Source organism: Nerophis lumbriciformis, linkage group LG11, assembly GCF_033978685.3.
Source record: "Nerophis lumbriciformis linkage group LG11, RoL_Nlum_v2.1, whole genome shotgun sequence".
NCBI lineage: Eukaryota > Metazoa > Chordata > Actinopteri > Syngnathiformes > Syngnathidae > Nerophis > Nerophis lumbriciformis.
The window spans coordinates 19,973,385-19,993,327 of NC_084558.2; the positions used below are offsets into that span (position 1 = coordinate 19,973,385).

The 19,943-nt window shown below is 37.7% G+C and overlaps 1 protein-coding gene across 13 annotated transcripts in view; it reads left to right on the plus strand.

The window, feature by feature from the left end:
- The window catches only part of ryr2a (ryanodine receptor 2a (cardiac)), a 249,867-nt gene that overhangs the window by 184,245 nt on the left and 45,679 nt on the right, over window positions 1-19,943 (plus strand). For 10 of the 13 annotated variants that reach the window (XR_009815903.2, XM_061967101.1, XM_061967103.1 and 7 more), the window contains 12 exons: window positions 299-316; window positions 6,449-6,529; window positions 6,604-6,692; window positions 9,295-9,423; window positions 9,640-9,744; window positions 11,940-12,021; window positions 15,105-15,263; window positions 15,340-15,494; window positions 16,615-16,830; window positions 16,967-17,239; window positions 19,577-19,783; window positions 19,874-19,943. The exon at window positions 19,874-19,943 is cut by the window's right edge and continues 245 nt beyond it. Coding sequence is in view for 12 of the 13 variants with exons in the window: in XM_061967101.1 (XP_061823085.1) it covers window positions 299-316; window positions 6,449-6,529; window positions 6,604-6,692; window positions 9,295-9,423; window positions 9,640-9,744; window positions 11,940-12,021; window positions 15,105-15,263; window positions 15,340-15,494; window positions 16,615-16,830; window positions 16,967-17,239; window positions 19,577-19,783; window positions 19,874-19,943 (1,584 nt within the window). In the remaining variant the exon portion in view is untranslated. The remainder of the gene's footprint in view (window positions 1-298; window positions 317-6,448; window positions 6,530-6,603; window positions 6,693-9,294; window positions 9,424-9,639; window positions 9,745-11,939; window positions 12,022-15,104; window positions 15,264-15,339; window positions 15,495-16,614; window positions 16,831-16,966; window positions 17,240-19,576; window positions 19,784-19,873) is intronic. The other 3 variants (XM_061967104.1, XM_061967112.1, XM_061967107.1) reach the window with 1 other exon arrangement.

A 19,943-nucleotide genomic window follows, 5' to 3' on the forward strand; every position in this document is an offset into this window, starting at 1 on the left:
TTTTTACATGTCATTAGTTGCACAATTACATCATATGTAATCGTTATATGAAAACTTTTTTTTTTTAAGTTCTACTTCTTCCAAATTGACATTTGACTGGCAACTTTAACCCCAGGTGGTTCTGTCAAAATATTTTTTTCCACTATCACAATCAATCACAAGAATCAAATTCATAATTGTGCAACTGTATTCCCTATAAATATAACCCTTTATTTGTTTTTTCTTTCTTTCTCTCTTTCTTTCCTTTCCTGTTGTCTTTCCCCCATTTTGTTGTATTGCACTTTCTTCCCTTCCTCAGTCATCACTCATGAGCGTGGTAATTATGCCTTCAAGCCATTCCTTGTGTGTTGATGGGACTCTTTTTCTCTGCAGTTGATTAGTTGTGTCAGTTTTGTCCAGGTCCTGAGTTTCGATCTTTTAAATACACCCTTTTTAAGCTCTGAACATTCTTTGAACTACTCAACTTCCTCCCTGTCACTATTTCTCACTTATCTTTCACAGTGTGTGAAACCCCAGATCTTTCCCTTACTACTTAGAGTATTTCCTGGACTAAACACTTTCTTACTACTTAACATTTATCGTAAAATAATAACAATTTGTCCTTATAGGTGTATTAACACGTGAATCTCAGGATTTGTACAGTGTCTGGCACATTCGACGTATTTCTAAGAGAAGAATTAGCTTCTCTTTCCCCATGCTCATCATCAATCACAACCCCTATTTGTAAACCCAAGTCCACTTGGCACTGGTGTTTGTCATGAGTTGGTTGGTCATTGTGCTGATTATTACAGTGAGAGAAATAATTATTTCATCCAATGCTGATTTTGTTGGTCTGACCTACTTACAAAACAGTAGCAGTCCATTTTTGGAAGGTATTTATTTTGGAAACACTAAATAGCAACATAAGCAAAAAAATGGTTGGAGTACAAGTAGAATGGAAAAACAAGTTGACTTCACATGCTGAATAGTGTTTCATTGTATCCGTTCAACCATATCCAATTTTATTTTCAATCAGTAAGGTATGTGAAAACACCAACTAAACATCACAAAATGTCACAATTTCCGACGGCCATTTTCAATATTCCGTTTCGAATGTCTTGGCAATGACGGGTGACGTCACAAGGGAAACGCTTTTGCACTCTGACATTATCAGCAGATCAGTGATACTGGAAATCCGCAAAAATTGGAAAGAGATGTGCTGTTTATCATTCACAATCCTTATGTAAGACACCTACATTTTCTTTGTATTTATGCATTCAAAATCGTAAATAAAATTAAAAAACAAGACAGAAGACGAGCATCTCCTGGCACTTTCCTTTATAACCCTTCATGTGAATTATGATTAATTCTTAATCTACACGGTAAGTAAAAACATCCCATCAGTCGTCATCCCAGTGAGAGCAGACATTGTACAGTAAGTGTTTGTTTTATTATGTTTGTAGTTTGTATTTCTTAATTAGCACTTAAGAGTAATGCTACGTGATGCTTATGTTTCACTAAAGCTGGATCTGTTTATCACATAGCTTCTAAAACACATAGCTCATCCTCCTTATTTTCAGGCTTAAAAATATAAGGTTCTGGATCATAATTTTTCCCAAAGTCTGCATGATTAGCATTATTGTTGTTGACGGTGAAGGGAACAATGGTCATGGATCACGTGACTATCACTATTTTGATCATATCTATTTACTCGCTAAAGTCTTTGGTGTTATAAATCAGATATTCCGAGAGGTATATAAGCTGCACCCACTAAATTTTTTGGGGAAAAAATATCTTTCCATATATTAGCTGCACTGGACTTTAAGCCGCAGATATATATGTTGTGAAACGTTGTCAAATAAGTTATTTACTCACAAATATTTTGTTAATGTTTATTTATATACCTTAATTGTTTCCAAACGTTACCTGTAACACGGCAGTAAAACGGCTGATCAAACAAAAGAGAAGTTATCGTCTAGGACCCACTAAGTGCGGAAGCTAGCTCTCCAATCAGCTAAACAGACTCAATAACTCCACGGTGACATTTTGGTGAATTTACGAAACTAAAACAGAACAAAAAGAATGCCATTGTAAGTTATTAATACTCACAAATACACTTGTAAACATGTTAGCATATTAGCTCATGCTAATGACGCTATTGTCATTCAATTACGATAGCACGTACAAATATACATGAAAACACTCATGGGATGGTTTAGTAAGTAATACTTGTATTTGTTATATTGTAAAACTTATAAACATTGGTTGGTGTGATTATTGAAGAATCCTTTTGAGTAGAAATGCTATGGACGACTTAGAAGACGAAACAGATATTGTACTTCCGGTTTAAAGCTAAACAAAAGAGGACTGCAGCACCTGCGGTGAACAAACTCGTCCAAAAGATGGCGCCATAGAACAAACAATAACACACCTTTTCAGTGTATTTGCTTGTTTGTTTTTTTAAACTATTTGTATTATGGTCGTCAGCTAAGAAAATTCCATAAATTAGCTGCACCGTTTTGTAAGCCGCAGAGTTCAAAGCGTAGGAATAAATTAGCGGCCTCTAGTCCAGAAGTTACGGTATATGATAATAGCTTCAATAAAGAGGCAACTTGTTTTTCCATTATAATGGCACTTTAAATTAATTATAAATTAATTAGTATTTAATTGAGTGAAATATGCATTTGATCCCCAATCACAATCTGGTTTAGTACTTGGTTGGGAAGAACTTGTTGGAATAAATAAAGGTTAGATGATTCTTATAGTAAGACATTTGGGTTGCAGACATTTCCAGATAATTGTTTTGCCACTCCTCCTGAATAATGAAGGTTTTGATGATGTAAATTGGCAGCTCCCTCTATACATTTTCTATGGGATTACGTGGGGGATGGGAATGAACGTGGACCATGTGCTGTAGAATCTTGGATGAGAACCTCTTGGTCTTAGCCAGAACTCTGACGATGGTTATTGGCTTGGTTTTCCAGCACGATAATGACAAACAACATATGACCATGGCGACACAGGACTGGCTAAAGAAAAAGTAAATTAAGATTTGTATATTCATTGTGAATGTTTGAATACCTTTTGTCTACTTCTTGCTATTAAAATATACACACTTTAAAATGTATGGAATGTTCCTTGTAAGCAGGGAACATTTACAAAATAAGCAGTGGATCATAACATTTCCCCCCCCAACTTTATATACAGTATCTCACAAAAGTGAGAACACTGTTTAAATTTCAGCAACCATCTTAGGGCCTGATTTACTAAGATCCAAATACCATGCGCTAAACAGCGTGTGATCTACTAAGACTGCGTGTACAATTGAAAAATGGTGCAGACCGCCTTATTGAAATGAGGATGTTGCATGTAATATAAGGGGTATCACTACAGAGACACTTGATCCCTTATTGCACTTTCATTTTATAATTTTATGTTGCGTTTTGCTCTTTTCAAACAGGCAGGGGACATGTACCACTTTTTATAGGCATTTTAGAAGCAGTAGTAGCAGTGCATCTATATTGAAACCACTTTTTCTATGGCTGAAGGTGCACTCATGCGGAGAGGCTGTACTAACTGTGCTCGGGATGCAAAAAATGCATACTTCAAGAAGTTTATTTAAAATATCACATATCACTGTCAAGCACTTGCAGGTTTCTGAGTCAGAATTGATCTTTTGTAGTCGGGTTGAAGACTGTTTATGTCGGCACCGGTGCCAATATAAATTTTCGGTACCTATCCCATCCTGTATTTTGTTCCATGACTGCAGGCTCACTATGCCTTACTTTGAAAACCTCTGCCCTCAGCTGTGTTTGTGAAGAGCAACAATTATTCCCAAACCATCAGTCTTTTTTGCCATTAAATGCCTTGTTTAACGTCCCCTGGCAACAAAGCACTAAATATATAACAGTTGTAATCTGTTGTAATTCATGTGTGTGTATGTGTACATATACATATATACAGTATTAGTGTTGTCCTAAGTACCAATATTTTGGTACCAGTACCAAAATGTATTTCGATGCTTTTCGGTACTTTTTGATACTTTTCTAAATAAAGGGGACCACAAAAAATTGTATTGTTGGCTTTATTTTAACAAAAAAACTTACGGTACATTAAACATATGTTTGTTATTGCAAGTTTGTCCTTAAATAAAATAGTGTACATACAAGATAACTTGTCTTTTAGTAGTAAGTAAACAAACAAAGGTTCCTAATTTAGCTGCTGACATATGCAGTAACATATTGTGTCATCTATTATTTTGTCAAAATTATTAAGGACAAGCGGTAGAAAATGAATTATTAATCTACTTGTTCATTTACTGTTAGTATCTGCTTACTTTCTCTTTTAACATGTTCTATCTACACTTCTGTTAAAATGTAATAACCACTTATTCTTCTGTTGTTTGGATGCTTCACATTAGTTTTGGATGATACCACACATTTGGGTATCGATACCAAGTCGTTACAGGATCATACATTGGTCATATTCAAAGTCCTCATGTGTCATGGAACTTATTTACTGAGTTTATAAACATAATATATACATTTTTTTAAAACAAAAAAAGATTGTGTGACGCTAAAAAATATCGATGTAACCATAGTAGTATCGACGAGATACGCTCCTGTACTTGGTATCATTACAGTGGATGTTAGGTGGAGATCCACCAATGGCGTTTGTTTACATTTTGACGCCGGTGAACTCCGGTGTGTAGTGAAACATGTTTAGCTATTCCTCGTCCTGCAGGGATGATACTTGTAAGAAACATACTTTATTTGTCGCCGTGGAAACAAAGATTAGTGATTTAGAAGTAGCTAAAACACAGCAGACTGCGGATGGACTTTAGCCGCTAGCTAGCTAGCCATGTCTTAAAGCACCTCTTCCTGAGGGCGTTTCAGTGTTATAGCTTCAACTTTATCGTTAGTTTTTAAGCCAAAATGTGTCCTTTCTCCCTTTTCTGTCTACACACATTGTCTGTTTGTAACTATTCCGTGATTGTGTGTTGTCCAACATGCTCCTCTGCTCGTAAAACCAACAATGACATGACGTGACGACGACGGGGGGGTGGTGGACCGGTACTTTTTAGAGGCGGTATAGTACCAAATATGATTCTATATATATCAAAGTTTATTTATATAGCCCTTAATCACAAGTGTCTCAAAGGGCTGCACAAGCCACAACGACATCCTCGGGTCAGATCCCACATCAGGGCAAGAAAAAACTCAACCCAATGGGCACAATGAGAAACGGAGGGGACCGCAGATGTGGATGTCGAGTGGATCCGTAAAGTCGGCGCGCCGTGATGCCCGTTTGAGTTTTGATTAATTGTGATTAATCACAGTAAATTACTGCATCATTGCATGATTTAAATTTACTTAAAAAGAGCCCAATATTTTGACACAAATGCAATCTTATTGTCAAAATGACATACACAAACTTAAATGAATGTTATGTATTTGCTCCAAATTTAGTAACAAGTTTTATCTAAAGTCCCGTATTGGTGTACCGGTATATTGAATTGAAATTTACCAGACAGCACACTAATCAGAGTCTCCTCACTCATCTTTGCACTGACATATGCATTGACAACCAGCGCCGCCTTTCAGGTAACCATCCGCGTTTAAGGTAAACAAAAAATTGTGTGATGCGCATTTCTTCATGAATAATGTGATAATTAGTTGTGATTACTAGTAATCGGATGCATTAATGCTTTGACTTTGACAGCCCTAAATGATTCCACGCTGGAAAATGGTTCAAATAAATAATTAAAAACCCACAATAATATGACACCCATACTTGACCTTAGTGTATGTAAACTTCTAACCCCAGCTGTAAAGATACAATTATCCTTTTTGTTGCCATACTGTATTGGTGTGTACATTCATTTTGATATAAATATCTGAGCTCTCATTATTCTGAAATACGCTTGGAAGCAGCATTTTTACCATGATGAATAACTATGACTTACCTGGTGTATTTTAAATTCATACTGAATTTACAGTGGTGGACATGTCTTTTCTTAAATCACACACAAAGTCCAAAAGAAAACTTTCTAATTTTATAAATGTTGTACTGTAAAATGCTGCTTTTAAAGACTTAACCACCTTAAGGTTCTGCGGGTATTCACTGTTCATGCAAAAATATGAGTGTAATCTATATGAATTGTGTATTGGATACCATACATCCTTCAATTGATATTGTAGTTGTAGTATTTGTTGACACAATCTTTTCATCTGTGTATTGCTCTCCTGTGTGCTGTCCGCTTTTGTTTTCGATATTACCTGACTTTCTTTGCTTTGTGTGTCTGTTTTCTGAATATTTGTGTGAATGTACAATGCATTATCGTGTCAATTTGCATATGCCTATGTTCTTTGTGTACTTGGGATTACTTGTTCGTCTGCATGTGTCTTTCTGTATTCGTGTTTGTGTGTATACTTTATGTCTATGTGTGGGTTTCTTCCCTATGGGCCAGGTGAGAAGGTCATGCAGGATGATGAGTTCACCTGTGACCTTTTCCGCTTCCTTCAGCTACTCTGTGAAGGACACAACTCAGGTATGTCTGTGAATTTGCTGTTTACCAGCTGACAACTATCTTATTAAAGTGCACATGTATATATCCCGTTACAGACTTCCAGGACTACTTAAGGACTCAAACAGGGAACAATACAACTGTCAACATAATCATCTCCACTGTCGACTACCTTTTAAGAGTCCAGGTTATCTTCATCTCTTTATTCTCTCGCCATCTTTTCCTCTTTAAAAAAAACAATGTTTTTAGCATGGCATTATAATTATATTCTAAAGATCATACAGTACTGATAGAATACAACAGAATACTGATGAAATTCAGATTTCACATGAGCTGCAAACCAGAGTGTGTGGGTGTGTATATTTGTTATCTATCTATCAATCTATACAGTATACACAACAATAATATACAACAAATACACTATTTTTTGTAACAATGACTTCACAACCCCTACCTTACCCTCTGGAGTTGGTGTGACAACACTACAGGATTGTGTTACTGTAATGCTACACAATTTTATTGGTACTTCTACAGCAAAATGTTGTTATCCTACCACTCTACTATTTTTTACTGTTATGATGAGAGGGCTCCACCCTCCTGTGACGTTGGACCTTTTTTTTCTATCCGTTTTGTTGGTGGGGGTATGGGGGGCATTCTGTCAAGGCTGGTTACACCAGGCTGTGCCCTTTTTGTTGGTGTTCTCCGGGGTTTTGTGTTATTTCCTGTCCTGTGCTTTTATTTTGGTGGCTCTTCCAGTTTTGTTAGTGTTTTCCCGTGGCTGCTTCACTTTTGTCACAGAGCATTTCCCCTCACCTGTTTTCGATTCGCAATCAGTTTTATTTAAGTTGAGTGTGAGCCACCATTCTTGGTCGGGACATTGTTTATTTGTGGATGTTTTCGATTCCTTATTCGTTGATTACCAGAGACAATTTTTTTCGATGCTTATTACATTTACACGCGTACGCGTGGATGACCCTCTCCTCCAAATTTCCCGTAAGTGTTTTGCATTTTGTTTTGTTTTGTCATAGCCTGTGCGGTCAGAGCACTTCCCTGTTGCTCTCGCTTTTTGTTCATTTATTGATAAATACCCCTTTTACTTTACGCTTCTACCTCGTTCATCTGCATCCTTAAAATCGCAACAACCTCCTGCGTCTCCCATGACGCACCCGATTGTCATCGCTTGACAACTCCGAACTTGTCCCACCCAAAATATGATTGGATTACGTTTTTGTCAACCTTTTTGGCTCTTTTTATACTTAACTGAATTTTCAGTTAATTGTGTTATCGTCTTAGTCAACGTGCCTTTATTTTGATTAAATACCGTCCTACTTTTTCCTGCTCCGATCAAATAAATACCCTGCAGTCCAGGGTGGGCATTGCTAAACGTTCACGTTAGCATCTTTCAACTTTTAACTTCAGAAAAACAATGTCCTCTGTAGTTTACATCTTTTTATGTCAGTTTGGAAAATGTTTATTCTCAGAAAAGTTAATCGACAATTTACCTGTTGTTAATGTAAAAACCTCATAAATTGATGCTTGGCCTCAATGGCATCCATTATATTTTCCGGGTGATGGTTTATCAAGTAGCTTCTCATATTACTTGTGTTCCTCGCAGTGCAGTGTCACCAAACTGTTGTATTTGTCCGCAGTGCTGCCGGCGCATTTCCTACTTAAAACATGGATAACAAATCCATTTAAACCACGAGTTGGTTCAATGTTACTGAAAAAAATGTAGGTCAAAACATCACAACTTTTGATCGGCTTTATGTGTTGTCTTGGAAACGCTCCAGATGAAAGCGCAAACTTTGCCTTGCAGTATATGCAGACCAAAGAGGTTGTGTTTTCACTAGGGTTTGTTTGATCATAAAAGTTATGAATAGATTTGAATGGATATTTCCGAAAATGTCTGAAAAAAACTATCCTTTCTCTCCCCTTTACAACCTCCCACACACGGGATTTTGGGAGATTTAGTTTACTTATCAGACCGGCCAATTCAAAAGTGGTAGAAAAAAACTACACTGACCAAGTTTTCATTTTATAGCGTCACACAAGTCACGGCTTTCTTGTGATGATTTTGATGCCGCAATACCGTGGTATTTACAATATCGTTATATCCTTAATAAGAGTGCTCCACGCAAAACAGGGTACAGAAGAGTCTGCAACAATACAAGGAAACAGTAGAGGGAAGCACAGCAAAATAAAAGACATGAAGGCGGGTGGAACGTGACAATGGCATTACAACCCTACTGTACATAGAGTATATACAGTAAGCTTCTGTAATTAAACTTATGTTTATAATTAGCTCTAATTCACACTGGACTAAGGTTCAAAAATAAAATACACTTACTGTACCTAAATGTTTTAAGAATAGTTGCTGAAGGTTCCAGAGCAGTGGTCACAAACTCGCTGGCCCATATTTTGTGGTCCTCTATTTGACCTCATAGTTTATTGTAATTGAGGCGTTAATAGTTTAATATATTATGATCTTGAATTCAACTAAAGACAGAAAGCAACAAGAGTTGCAAGGGAAGAAGATGAACCAGGGTTTGGTCCACCAGCTGATCATGAAAAACTAGGACTAGCACTTAGGTCAGATAACAACACAACTGAAGTTCATATCAGGGAGGTCATTCCTGATAGTAACTCCTGTCCATGTTACACCTTAATTGCCATAGTGACTATTGAAGCCTTCTGCTTTTTTTGTAATGACACTAAATCATTATATTTGTTGTATATTTGTGTTTTGTCTTTACTTCTTCTGCCACTTACATTCTTCCTCCTGTTTTTAGGAGTCTATTAGTGACTTCTACTGGTACTACTCTGGGAAAGATGTCATTGATGAACAAGGGCAGAGGAACTTCTCAAAAGCCATTAATGTGGCCAAGCAGGTTTTCAACACACTGACTGAGTATATCCAGGTACAGCATTAAAATGACATGTATGAAAAATGTTGAAATATTAATTTATACATTCAGTAATCTCCATTACATTGGCAGCTTTTTATTTACCCACATTGTCCTTTTATATCTAAATTGAAGCACAATTGTCATTTGAGTCCAACTTGTGATAAAATGTAAAATAAGTCTGATCTTTTTCTTAGCTAAATTTTTCCATTCTTATTGATAATGTTTCAGGGTCCATGTACCGGCAATCAGCAGAGTTTGGCACACAGTCGCCTGTGGGATGCAGTGGTTGGGTTTCTTCATGTCTTTGCACATATGCAGATGAAATTGTCTCAGGTAAGTTTAATAAAAAAATATAAAAAAATTGAATGATTTAATAATATGCAACATAATGATTGTATTTTAATAATGTGATTTTTGCTCACCATATTTTATTTATTTTATTTTTATATCATTGTATATTAATTACTTATATTAATAATTTATATTATCTTTGTTTATTGATTGGTAGCCAGGTGTATGACGTTTAAGCTACCAAATATGTTTCTTTGCTCTTTTCCACTTCATAGTGTATTATTTATTTATCTGGAATTGAATCATATACAATTTATGTATGATTTGCAGTTTATTTTATTTTATTTATTTTGTATATATCTGTCCTGTCCAGCCGCTCTGGCAAATCATATTGTTAACGTAGATGGATATATGTGCTGTACAGGTTTACTTTATGAAAGAGATGTGTGGGATACTTCTATTGTTACCCTATTTGTATTTCCCTTTATTAAATATTTGGATATATTTAGTGTTAGTGACAGCCAGACCCGAGCAGAAAGAGATAGAAAGATAAAAAGAGGGTGTACATTTTGGGGACAAGACAGAGAGAGATAAACAAAAACAACAACAGAAATACATCAGCAAATACGATATATACAAATATGATATCAGTAATTAAAAAGAAAAACGAATTAGTGAAGTAGATAGTAATAACACAGTATTAACAATGAATATTATTACACTACGTTTTAAACAATGATAATACCAATAGAAATAACAATATTGATAATGAAAACAAATACTTACGTCTATTATCACCATCATGATTGCTTCAAATGCAACAATACATGAATGTAATTAATATTTGGATTACAAAATAAAGGAGACAAAGGGGGCGGAGAAGAGGAGCATACTTCAGTATATAAACCCTTTACATTGTAATGGTAAAAGTAGTTTAAGGTGTAGCAGTTTGCCCTGTTTTATATGGGTGTGTTTTTGCATGAGTGTGATCGTGTACACATGTATGTATAAATATGTTTGCTGATGCATGTTTGTATGCATGAGTGTGTATATGTAAATGTCCATGTGTGTGTATGTACGTTTGAACAGTGAATTTGCGTGTGAATGTATGTATAGTGTGTTTACTGTATGTATGTATGTATGTATGTATGGATCTATGTTTCTTTGTATGTATTTGCATGCGTATGTACAGTACAGAATGTAAAGTATGTGCGTATATACATATGCATACTGTATGTACAGTATGTATGTATGTATAATACAGTAGGGCTGTCTTCGACTAAAGATTTTCATTGTCGAATCTCATTCGTTAGATTTTGCCCATTGTCGATGAACAGTCGACTCTATGGCCTTGTTTTTTTAAGACAAATAAACGGACGGTGATGATATGTCGTAGTTTATACTGACTGATGACCAGGTGTCAGTAATGTCACGTGGTTGTGCTCTACCACTATACTCCAAAGTTAATTAAATATACTTATTAAAGGAATACAGTTGTTTATTAAAGTGAACAAAACAAAGATGTCAATTGCCACCTTTTTCCACCTCGAACCACAGTTTGAGAGGACCTCAGCTCTGGCGCAGTGCCAAGAAGACATCAAATGGAGGCAGTAACAGTCGTAACAAAGTTTCCGTATGTGAACCAGCAGAAGGATCATTACTTTTGCAAAACATGCACCTCCGAGGCGAGGCGGCGCATCCCAGCGCCTGCACATTGTCCAGTTTCTGGCAACGTTAGGATTTCCGCCGGCCAGAGACGCTCAATGGCACGGCATGCTTTGTGTCTGCTAGCAGTGTGTCCCGACCATCCTCAGTCACTTCTGGAATGTAAAAACATCCTACCAACACTATCACTAAAATATAATTGTGTGCCGACAAATGGATTTGTATATAATACGTAATGGGGGAGGCCAAAACACGACCAGGTATTTTTAGACATGTGATGTCACACTAGGAAGCAGCTCCTGCTCTGAGAAAGGCAAAAGATGTATCTCTTCCTCCCTAAAAAACGATATGTCTGCACACAAGAATCTTTTTTTTATATGTAAAGAAGACACACCTGCTGTACTCGCCTCCCTCCCACAAAGGAAGTTAAGGTCGGTTTATCATTTGGCGATTCGACGGCAAGGTTGATAGTTGAATCAGACTTCTCTGAATCGAATTGTTGACTATTTGAAGACAGTCCTAATAGTAACTATTTAAAAACATTAAAATGGGTTCATATTTATTTCCTTCAGGACTCCAGTCAGATTGAGTTACTGAAGGAACTGATGGATCTTCAGAAAGACATGGTGGTCATGTTGCTTTCTATGCTGGAGGGTATGTCAATCATCTGGTGTATTCTCGAATAGGGGTAATACAAAATATTAACGTTGTTATGTAGAGTTGCGTTATCTCTTTAATGCTTAAAGGGGAACTGCACTTTTATGGGAATTTTGCTTATTGTGAACAATAATTATGAGTGACAAGAACAGACGTCTTTTAATTATTTTTTTCTATTTAAAGATGATAAAAATGCTTGGAAGATGCGGCAAATGGAAGTCACCATTGTCGCCTTCAAAGCCCTCTAAAACAACTTCAAAACCCTCCATCAACGTTTTATATACACACTGCAAGTATATATGTATACTGTAGTAACAGACACGTTCATAACAATATGTACGATATTTACCATATTTTGATAATTTTAATAATTTCCGGGACTGATTCGATCCTGCGCTCGGGATCTTTCTGTGTGGAGTTTGCATGTTCTCCCCGTGACTGCGTGGGTTCCCTCCGGGTACCCCGGCTTCCTCCCACCTCCAAAGACATGCACCTGGGGATAGGTTGATTGGCAACACTAAATTGGCCCTAGTGTGTGAATGTGAGTGTGAATGTTGTCTGTCTATCTGTGTTGGCCCTGTGATGAGGTGGCGACTTGTCCACGGTGTACCCCGCCTTCCGCCCGATTGTAGCTGAGATAGGCTCCAGCACCCCCCGAGACCCCAAAGGGAATAAGCGGTAGAAAACGGATGGATGGATGGATGGATGATTTATTTCGGAAATTAATTTGTTTCCATGGCAGCACACGTCTGACTTCTGGCAAGATGTGTGTTCCTACTTCCGGAATAAAGCGCGAGTGTGTTCTAATCATGACTTGGTAACAGACAACAAAGACAACTATTTTTGGCCAAATGAGGATTTACAACCTTATATTTTTTAAGCTAAATATACTGCTGCTTATAGAAGCGAGCACAAAGCCGGGAGAGGGGGATGAAAGTGATTTTGACACTATATATATGGAACTTGGAGCCAAGCTATTTCGACATTAATGGAGTGCTTACCCAAAATCAACAGGAAACGTCCCCGGTCAGCTGGACTAGATGAACAACTGTCCATCGAGTGAGTCTTTTTAATATTGATCATGATACATGCAGCACGTCATGCGTGTTGTTAGTACAACTACAGTACATACGCTGTCTGGCTAGCTCAGCTGTGTACAAACAAAAGGTGAAATGCTAATACTTTATAGATACTGTTATATGATTGTTCATGTTTTTCAGACAGTACAAATTGGTGTCGTATCGCAGTGTTGTGTATTACAAACTGAAACGCGTTTTGTGTTGTAGTAGAAGCTAGCTTATCTCTTGCCATGGTTAGCTTTTACGGCTAATACTGAAGCACGCCGATGTGCTACTATGCTACAAAAAGAGTTCCTCAGTGTTCGCTCTTACAATAACAATGTCGCTAGAGTTTGGTTCTTATACAGGTTACGGAACATAAATTAACTATTGTTGACGGTTTTTGAATGCATTTTTAAAGTGATTTAGAGGTAGAATTGATTGCTCCCATTAGCTGCATTGCTAGCCACCATGAACAAGCCGATTTTTCTTCATTATAAAGCGAAAAAAACAAAAACCTTTTGTCTTCTTGTCTCTCATAATGATTGTGAACGATAGGCAAAATTCCCCAAAAAGTGTAGTTCCCTTTTAAGTAGTGATGTACAAGCATGAAGTTGATCAATTATGAAAGAGAAGGACAGGGAAAAACATTTGATCACACTTTTTAATATCATGTAGCTCTCATATTATGTTCAATAAATACAGTGCAGAAAAGATTACACACATGAAACCCCCAAAATTACAAAATAATAATTTGAATGGTTTTTTTTCGTCACAACTTATTGTTCGTATTCTGGATTTGTGTGCGACATACAGTATAAGTCACATTTTCCTTAACGTGTTGGGTAAAATTGACTGTCAAGTGCTCTATTGTACATTGCAAGAGTCCTTATTTCTTAAAAGGTGTGACAAATTAGTTTTCATTTGTGCTCATTGTGAAAATATAAAATACTGCCTTTTTCTTGGATTTTGATACAGTTTTCATTAAGACATTGCTTATACTTCAACAACATTAAACCTGCAAATGGTATTTTTAATTAAAAACCTGCATATTGCAAACAAATGATCATGTTGATGACGAGTTCATTTGTAAAGACAAATATATCCAGTTTAATATTTTTGTTATAGTGTAGTAGTTACAGTGTTAATGAGTGGAACTGCATTGTTTTGTTTTTTTATCATTTGCCTATCGTTCACAATCCTTATGAGAGACAAGAAGACACATTTGTGGGGTGGGTTTTTTTGCATTTAAATTTGTAATAATTGGCTCATTCTAGGTAGCGAGCAATGCAGCTAAAGGGAGTAATACATTCTATCTCTAAATCACTTAGAAAATGCATCCAAAAACCGCTAACAATACTTCATTTATGTTACGTAAACTGTATACTAACCAAGCTATAGCAATATTGTTATTGTAAGAGTGAACACTGAGGTACTGTTTATCTAGCGTAACACATCGCCTTGCAACGGCATGCCACAGTATTAGCCATAAGCTACCTTATGCGTTAGCACCTGAATGGCTTTTGAGTTTGTAATGTACAACACAATGCAATAAGACACAAATCTGTACTGACTGAAAAACATGAACAATCATATTACAGTATCTGTAAAGTATTAGCCCACATTTCATGTTTTATTTGTACACAGCTAGCTCTACAGCGTATATAGTTGTAATAACGAGCATGACGTGTTGCGTGTATCATGATAACTTTCTCAATGACTTACTCGATGGACATTTGTCTGTTTGGTCAAGCTGGCAGTAGAAGTTTTTTTTCCCAGTTTATTTTGGGTGAGCACACCATTTATGTCGGCGTAGTTTGGCTCCAAGTTCCACATTTGCAGCGTCAAGTCATGCTGACATCACTCTCTCGGTTTTCGTCTGCTCCGACACATAATGATTGTGAAAAATAGGCAAAATTCCACCCCCGAAAATGCAGTTCCCCTTTTAGTAAAACAATATTTATCAGACTAAAGTTGGATGAATTTTAATTGAACTCTTCAAAAGCTGTTTTATGTTGACAGGGAATGTGGTCAATGGCACCATTGGAAAGCAGATGGTCGACATGCTTGTGGAATCCTCAAACAATGTCGAGATGATTCTGAAGTTCTTTGACATGTTCCTCAAATTGAAAGACCTCACCTCCTCAGATGTCTTCAAAGAGTATGACCCTGATGGAAAAGGCAAGTCTCATCACTGGTTTAATGAAGTCAATGTTAATTTTAACAATTATGAATTGATCAACAAATGTAATATTAGGCGTCATCTCCAAGAGGGACTTTCAGAAGGCTATGGAGAGCCATAAGCACTACACAAAGTCTGAGACAGACTTTCTTCTCTGCTGTGCTGAGACTGATGAAAACGAACTCCTCGACTATGGGGAATTTGTGGAACGCTTTCATGAACCAGCCAAGGTAAATTGATTGATGTCAATTGTATACATTATACAATACATACTGTAAGTGAGTACACATGTCACATTTCTGCAAGTATTTTATTTGATCCTTTCATGGAACAGCACTGAAGAAATTATACTTTGATAAGATCCAATTATTGCACAACTTTTATAATGTAAAAAATAATTCAACACAGCCATTAATTAAACCACATATTTGTAGGGGATTGTACATTTACATTTACTATATAAGCTGTGCACTGACTATTTTTATTGTATCAAAGTGTTGTTTCTTTAGTGTTGTTCCGAAAAAAGATATAATCAAATATTTGCATTGGCAGAAAAGGTGAGATGCTCTGTCATCCGGGGGGAGCTCAAAGTAAAGCCGCTGCTCCTCTACATCGAGAGGAGCCAGATGAGGTGGTTCGGGCATCTGGTCAGGATGCCATCCGAACGCCTCCCTAGGGAGGTGTTTAGGGCACGTCCGACCGGTAGGAGGCCACGGGGAAGACCCAGGACACGTTGGGTAGACTATGTCTCCCGGCTGGCCTGGGAATAAGCGGAAGAAGATGGATGGACTTGAATCTTATGTTTTTCCCCCTAATTTGTGTTACTTTGCGGCACTTCCCACTGGCTGTACTGTGTGCCCGCTCTTGCCTCCTTTGAGACAAAGATTGTGAATGACTGTGTTTAGTGAATTCCATTGTTAAACAAACACGCTCAGGTGCTGAGAGCGATGCACAAAGTCAGACGTCTTTCTCCATGTTTGAAGTGAGAGACGAATAAATGTGAGGCTCAACAATTCTGATTCACTGTAAAAAGAAAAACCTAAGCCTCTTGCGGTTATTTACCGCACTAACTAAAACCCGGATGTCGATTCGATTTCGATTAATCGTGCAGCCCTAAATCACACATTGCGTGTCCATTGTTTTCTTTGGACTCTTATTGAGCTAACAAAACTAGAAAAAAAGCAAAAAATAACACTTAAAATGCACACCACTTAGCACAGTAGCTAACAACATCCAACAACACACTATCAATTGTCTCAGTCTAAATGACAGACTATTTTAAGTATAGGAAAGGAGGAGTTATATTAACAGAGAAAAAAGAAAACTCTAACCTAACTTGTGATCTTAAAGGATATTGGCTTCAATGTGGCGGTTTTGCTGACCAACCTGTCGGAGCACATGCCTCATGACACCCGGCTACAGACCTTCCTGGAGCTGGCAGAGAGTGTTCTGAACTACTTCCAACCCTACCTGGGTAGAATTGAGATCATGGGCAGTGCCAAGCGGATTGAGAGAGTCTACTTTGAGATCAGTGAGTCCAGTCGAACTCAGTGGGAAAAACCGCAGGTAATGGTGAAGTCATTTTTTTTAAATTATCAGCTTCTTTTTTTGGACACATTACTTGCTCGACTGATGTAAAATCTACCGGCAAATCCACTGTTATTGTTTTCTTTCTTTCCTTTTTTATCCAACTTTTCCCTAGGTTAAAGAATCCAAGCGCCAGTTCATCTTTGATGTGGTGAATGAAGGAGGCGAGAAGGAAAAGATGGAATTGTTTGTCAATTTCTGTGAAGACACAATTTTTGAAATGCAACTTGCTGCTCAGATGTCAGACATTGGCGAGCGCTTTGCGGTGAAAGAAGATAGTGAGCAAGACAATCCAAATGTGGAAAATCCTGAGATGGGTTTCTTCTCTTTCACCATGATTCGCATGGCACTGATAGCTCTTCAGGGCAATGTTATGCTGCTGATCAAGGTGTGCAATAGTATTCTGCTCTATTTATTTATTTGTTTATTATTGGTGTCTGGATTGTGTGCCCAATACATTATTTACAAGGAATCGAGGGATACACCAGATTTAGCTAACAGCTAATTTTCAACTGTTGTCCTAAACTTTGGCACTACCTGACATAAAATATACATGAGAGAATACAAATGGCACAACTACTAAAAACAATAAAATGATGGCTTATAAAACAACATTTACAGTATATTAACATAGAAAACTGTACAACACAAAACATACAAAAGACACATTTCACAGGACCCCTCACACATCTACACACCTCTTCCACAATCACCTGTTAATCAAAAGGAGACCTACAGTATACAACTGTTCATTTATAAAATGCATGTGCTGGAAAGTATACTGTAAGTCATAAAGTGCCTACAATAAATACAATTCCCAATAAATAATCAGTGTTGGGTTAGTTACTGAAAACCAGTAACTAGTTACTAGTTACTTTATTTCAAAAGTAACTCAGTTACTAACTCAGTTACTTACACCAAAAAGTAATGCGTTACTGTGAAAAGTAACTATTTAGTTACTTATTTTTTTCTTCTTTTTTTTTAAAGCTCCCATTAATGCCCTTTTTGCCTTCATTTCAGTATTGTTATTGCACTGGAGAATAATACAATCTGTTGATCAACTTGACATACATTTTTGTTTTCCTTTTAACATAATGAATGAAAAACAGTGCAACATAAAAAGGCATTCCTCCTTTCTTTAAACTTGGACCAATGACCATTAATAAAAAACAAGTTTAAGTGCAACATAAGAAGAAACATCATCTTCCTTGAAACATAGGTAGTGAAATAAAGCCTGACATCTGGAGTGATGCTGCTGTCTTCCACACTTGGAGCCATGGATTGTAGAATCCTTGTTTTCAGTGGCAGGATCATTGACACAGATGGTGAAGTTTCAGTGCTCAGTAGAGATGGAACACTTTTAAGCACCTGGAGGACCTCATCTGCCACTCTCACATCATCATCAGACAGGGTGACATTTGTCTTCAGGGTGTTGTGGGTCAATGCAGAGTATATAGCTGCCTGCTGCTCCAACATATCATAAGTGGAGTTCCACCTCGTTGGGACATCATGTATGAGCAGGCAGCTTTAGCATTTCTTGCTTTGTCTTAAGCACATGAGCAGCTGTTGTGCTTGGGTGGAAGTAAGAAACCTTCCTGATCCTCCCAAAGAGGCGCTCCATCCTATTGACTGAGATTCCCTTCTGTGATGCCAAATTCACTACATGTGCAAAGCACCTATCTGTGGTCCCAGTCCTGCCTCATTCTCTGTAATTATTAGATTTTTGGCATTATCACGTGTGACTGGGATATCTTTATCTTCCATTCCTCCACTGCTTGTGTCAGCACCTGCGCAAGGTGACTCTCCTAGAGGGGGCGTGTCTTCTCATCTCCCAGTCTGCTGTGATGAAGTGAGCGCTTATAGTTCCGCTGGACGTCCACCCGTCTGTCATGAGCGCAACAGCTGATGCTCGGGATAGTTCATCCACAACTTTTTTCTTCTCCTGCTCATAAGGATCTGGCACAATCTTATTGCTGAAGTGGGTGCGCGACGGGATGTCGTAACGTGGTTCAAGCACGTTCAGCATGTGTTTAAAACCCTCGTTTTGCACAACCGAGTCTGCACTTATAAACACACCGATTCAATGGCGGGGGCGTTCAAGCTCCTCCGTTACTCCGCTCGCCATGACCACGCTGTGTGTGGACTGAACGTGCCAACAACTTTTTTTTGTTTGTTTCATATATCAAACCGCGGATCACCTCCCCCCCCCACACACACACACATAGACCGCGCCTCTTTTCTTCTCTCCGGCTTGTGACAGAGGAAGATTCAGAAGAACGACACCGCAGCGCTTCTGTTTCTAGCCGATACTACATCAAAAGTAACGTAAAATAACGCAGTAACGCATCATGTAGTAACGGTAACTAAATTACTGAATAAAAAAAAATAACGCGTTAGATTACTAGTTACCGCCGAAACTAACGCGTTACTTTGTAACGCGTTAGTCCCAACACTGGAAATAATGCATGAATTACAAAACACTTACATTAAAAATGCTTCAGACCACAGCACAATACGCATTGTGCCAAACTTTGAAAACCCATTCTTTAAACCAAGATGTCAAACTCAAGGACTGGGGGCCAGATATGGCGCACCATAACTGTGACGTGGCAAATATGTTCATTGATAGGTTGGTGTCAGTGTGTGTCATACTTATTGGGCCTAAAATCAAAGCACTTTTGTGATCTCAATAAAGTTAATTGGCATTTTTTATTTCTTAACTCAGGTGCTGTCCATGAAGAGTTTGAGGAAGCAGATGAAGAAGATAAAGACTATGACAGCCAAAGACTTAGTGACAACCTTGGTTTCTTTCTACTGGTCAGCGCTGCAAGGCCTGCTCTATATAGCGTATAGTGTGGTCCGAGGATTTTACAGAATTTTCTACAGTAACTTCTTAGGAGCCAATCTAGTTGATGGGGCTAATACCATAAAGGTACACAGTTAGCCTAACTAAAAGCAGCCTATCAGTAGATTGTTAACAAATTCAAATAAAAAACCTTCAACTAAAATGTTGTTTTTCCAGGTGTCCGCGCCACTGGCTAACATGCCTGACCTCACTCAGGACGAAGTCCGGGGCGATGACGAAGACAAAG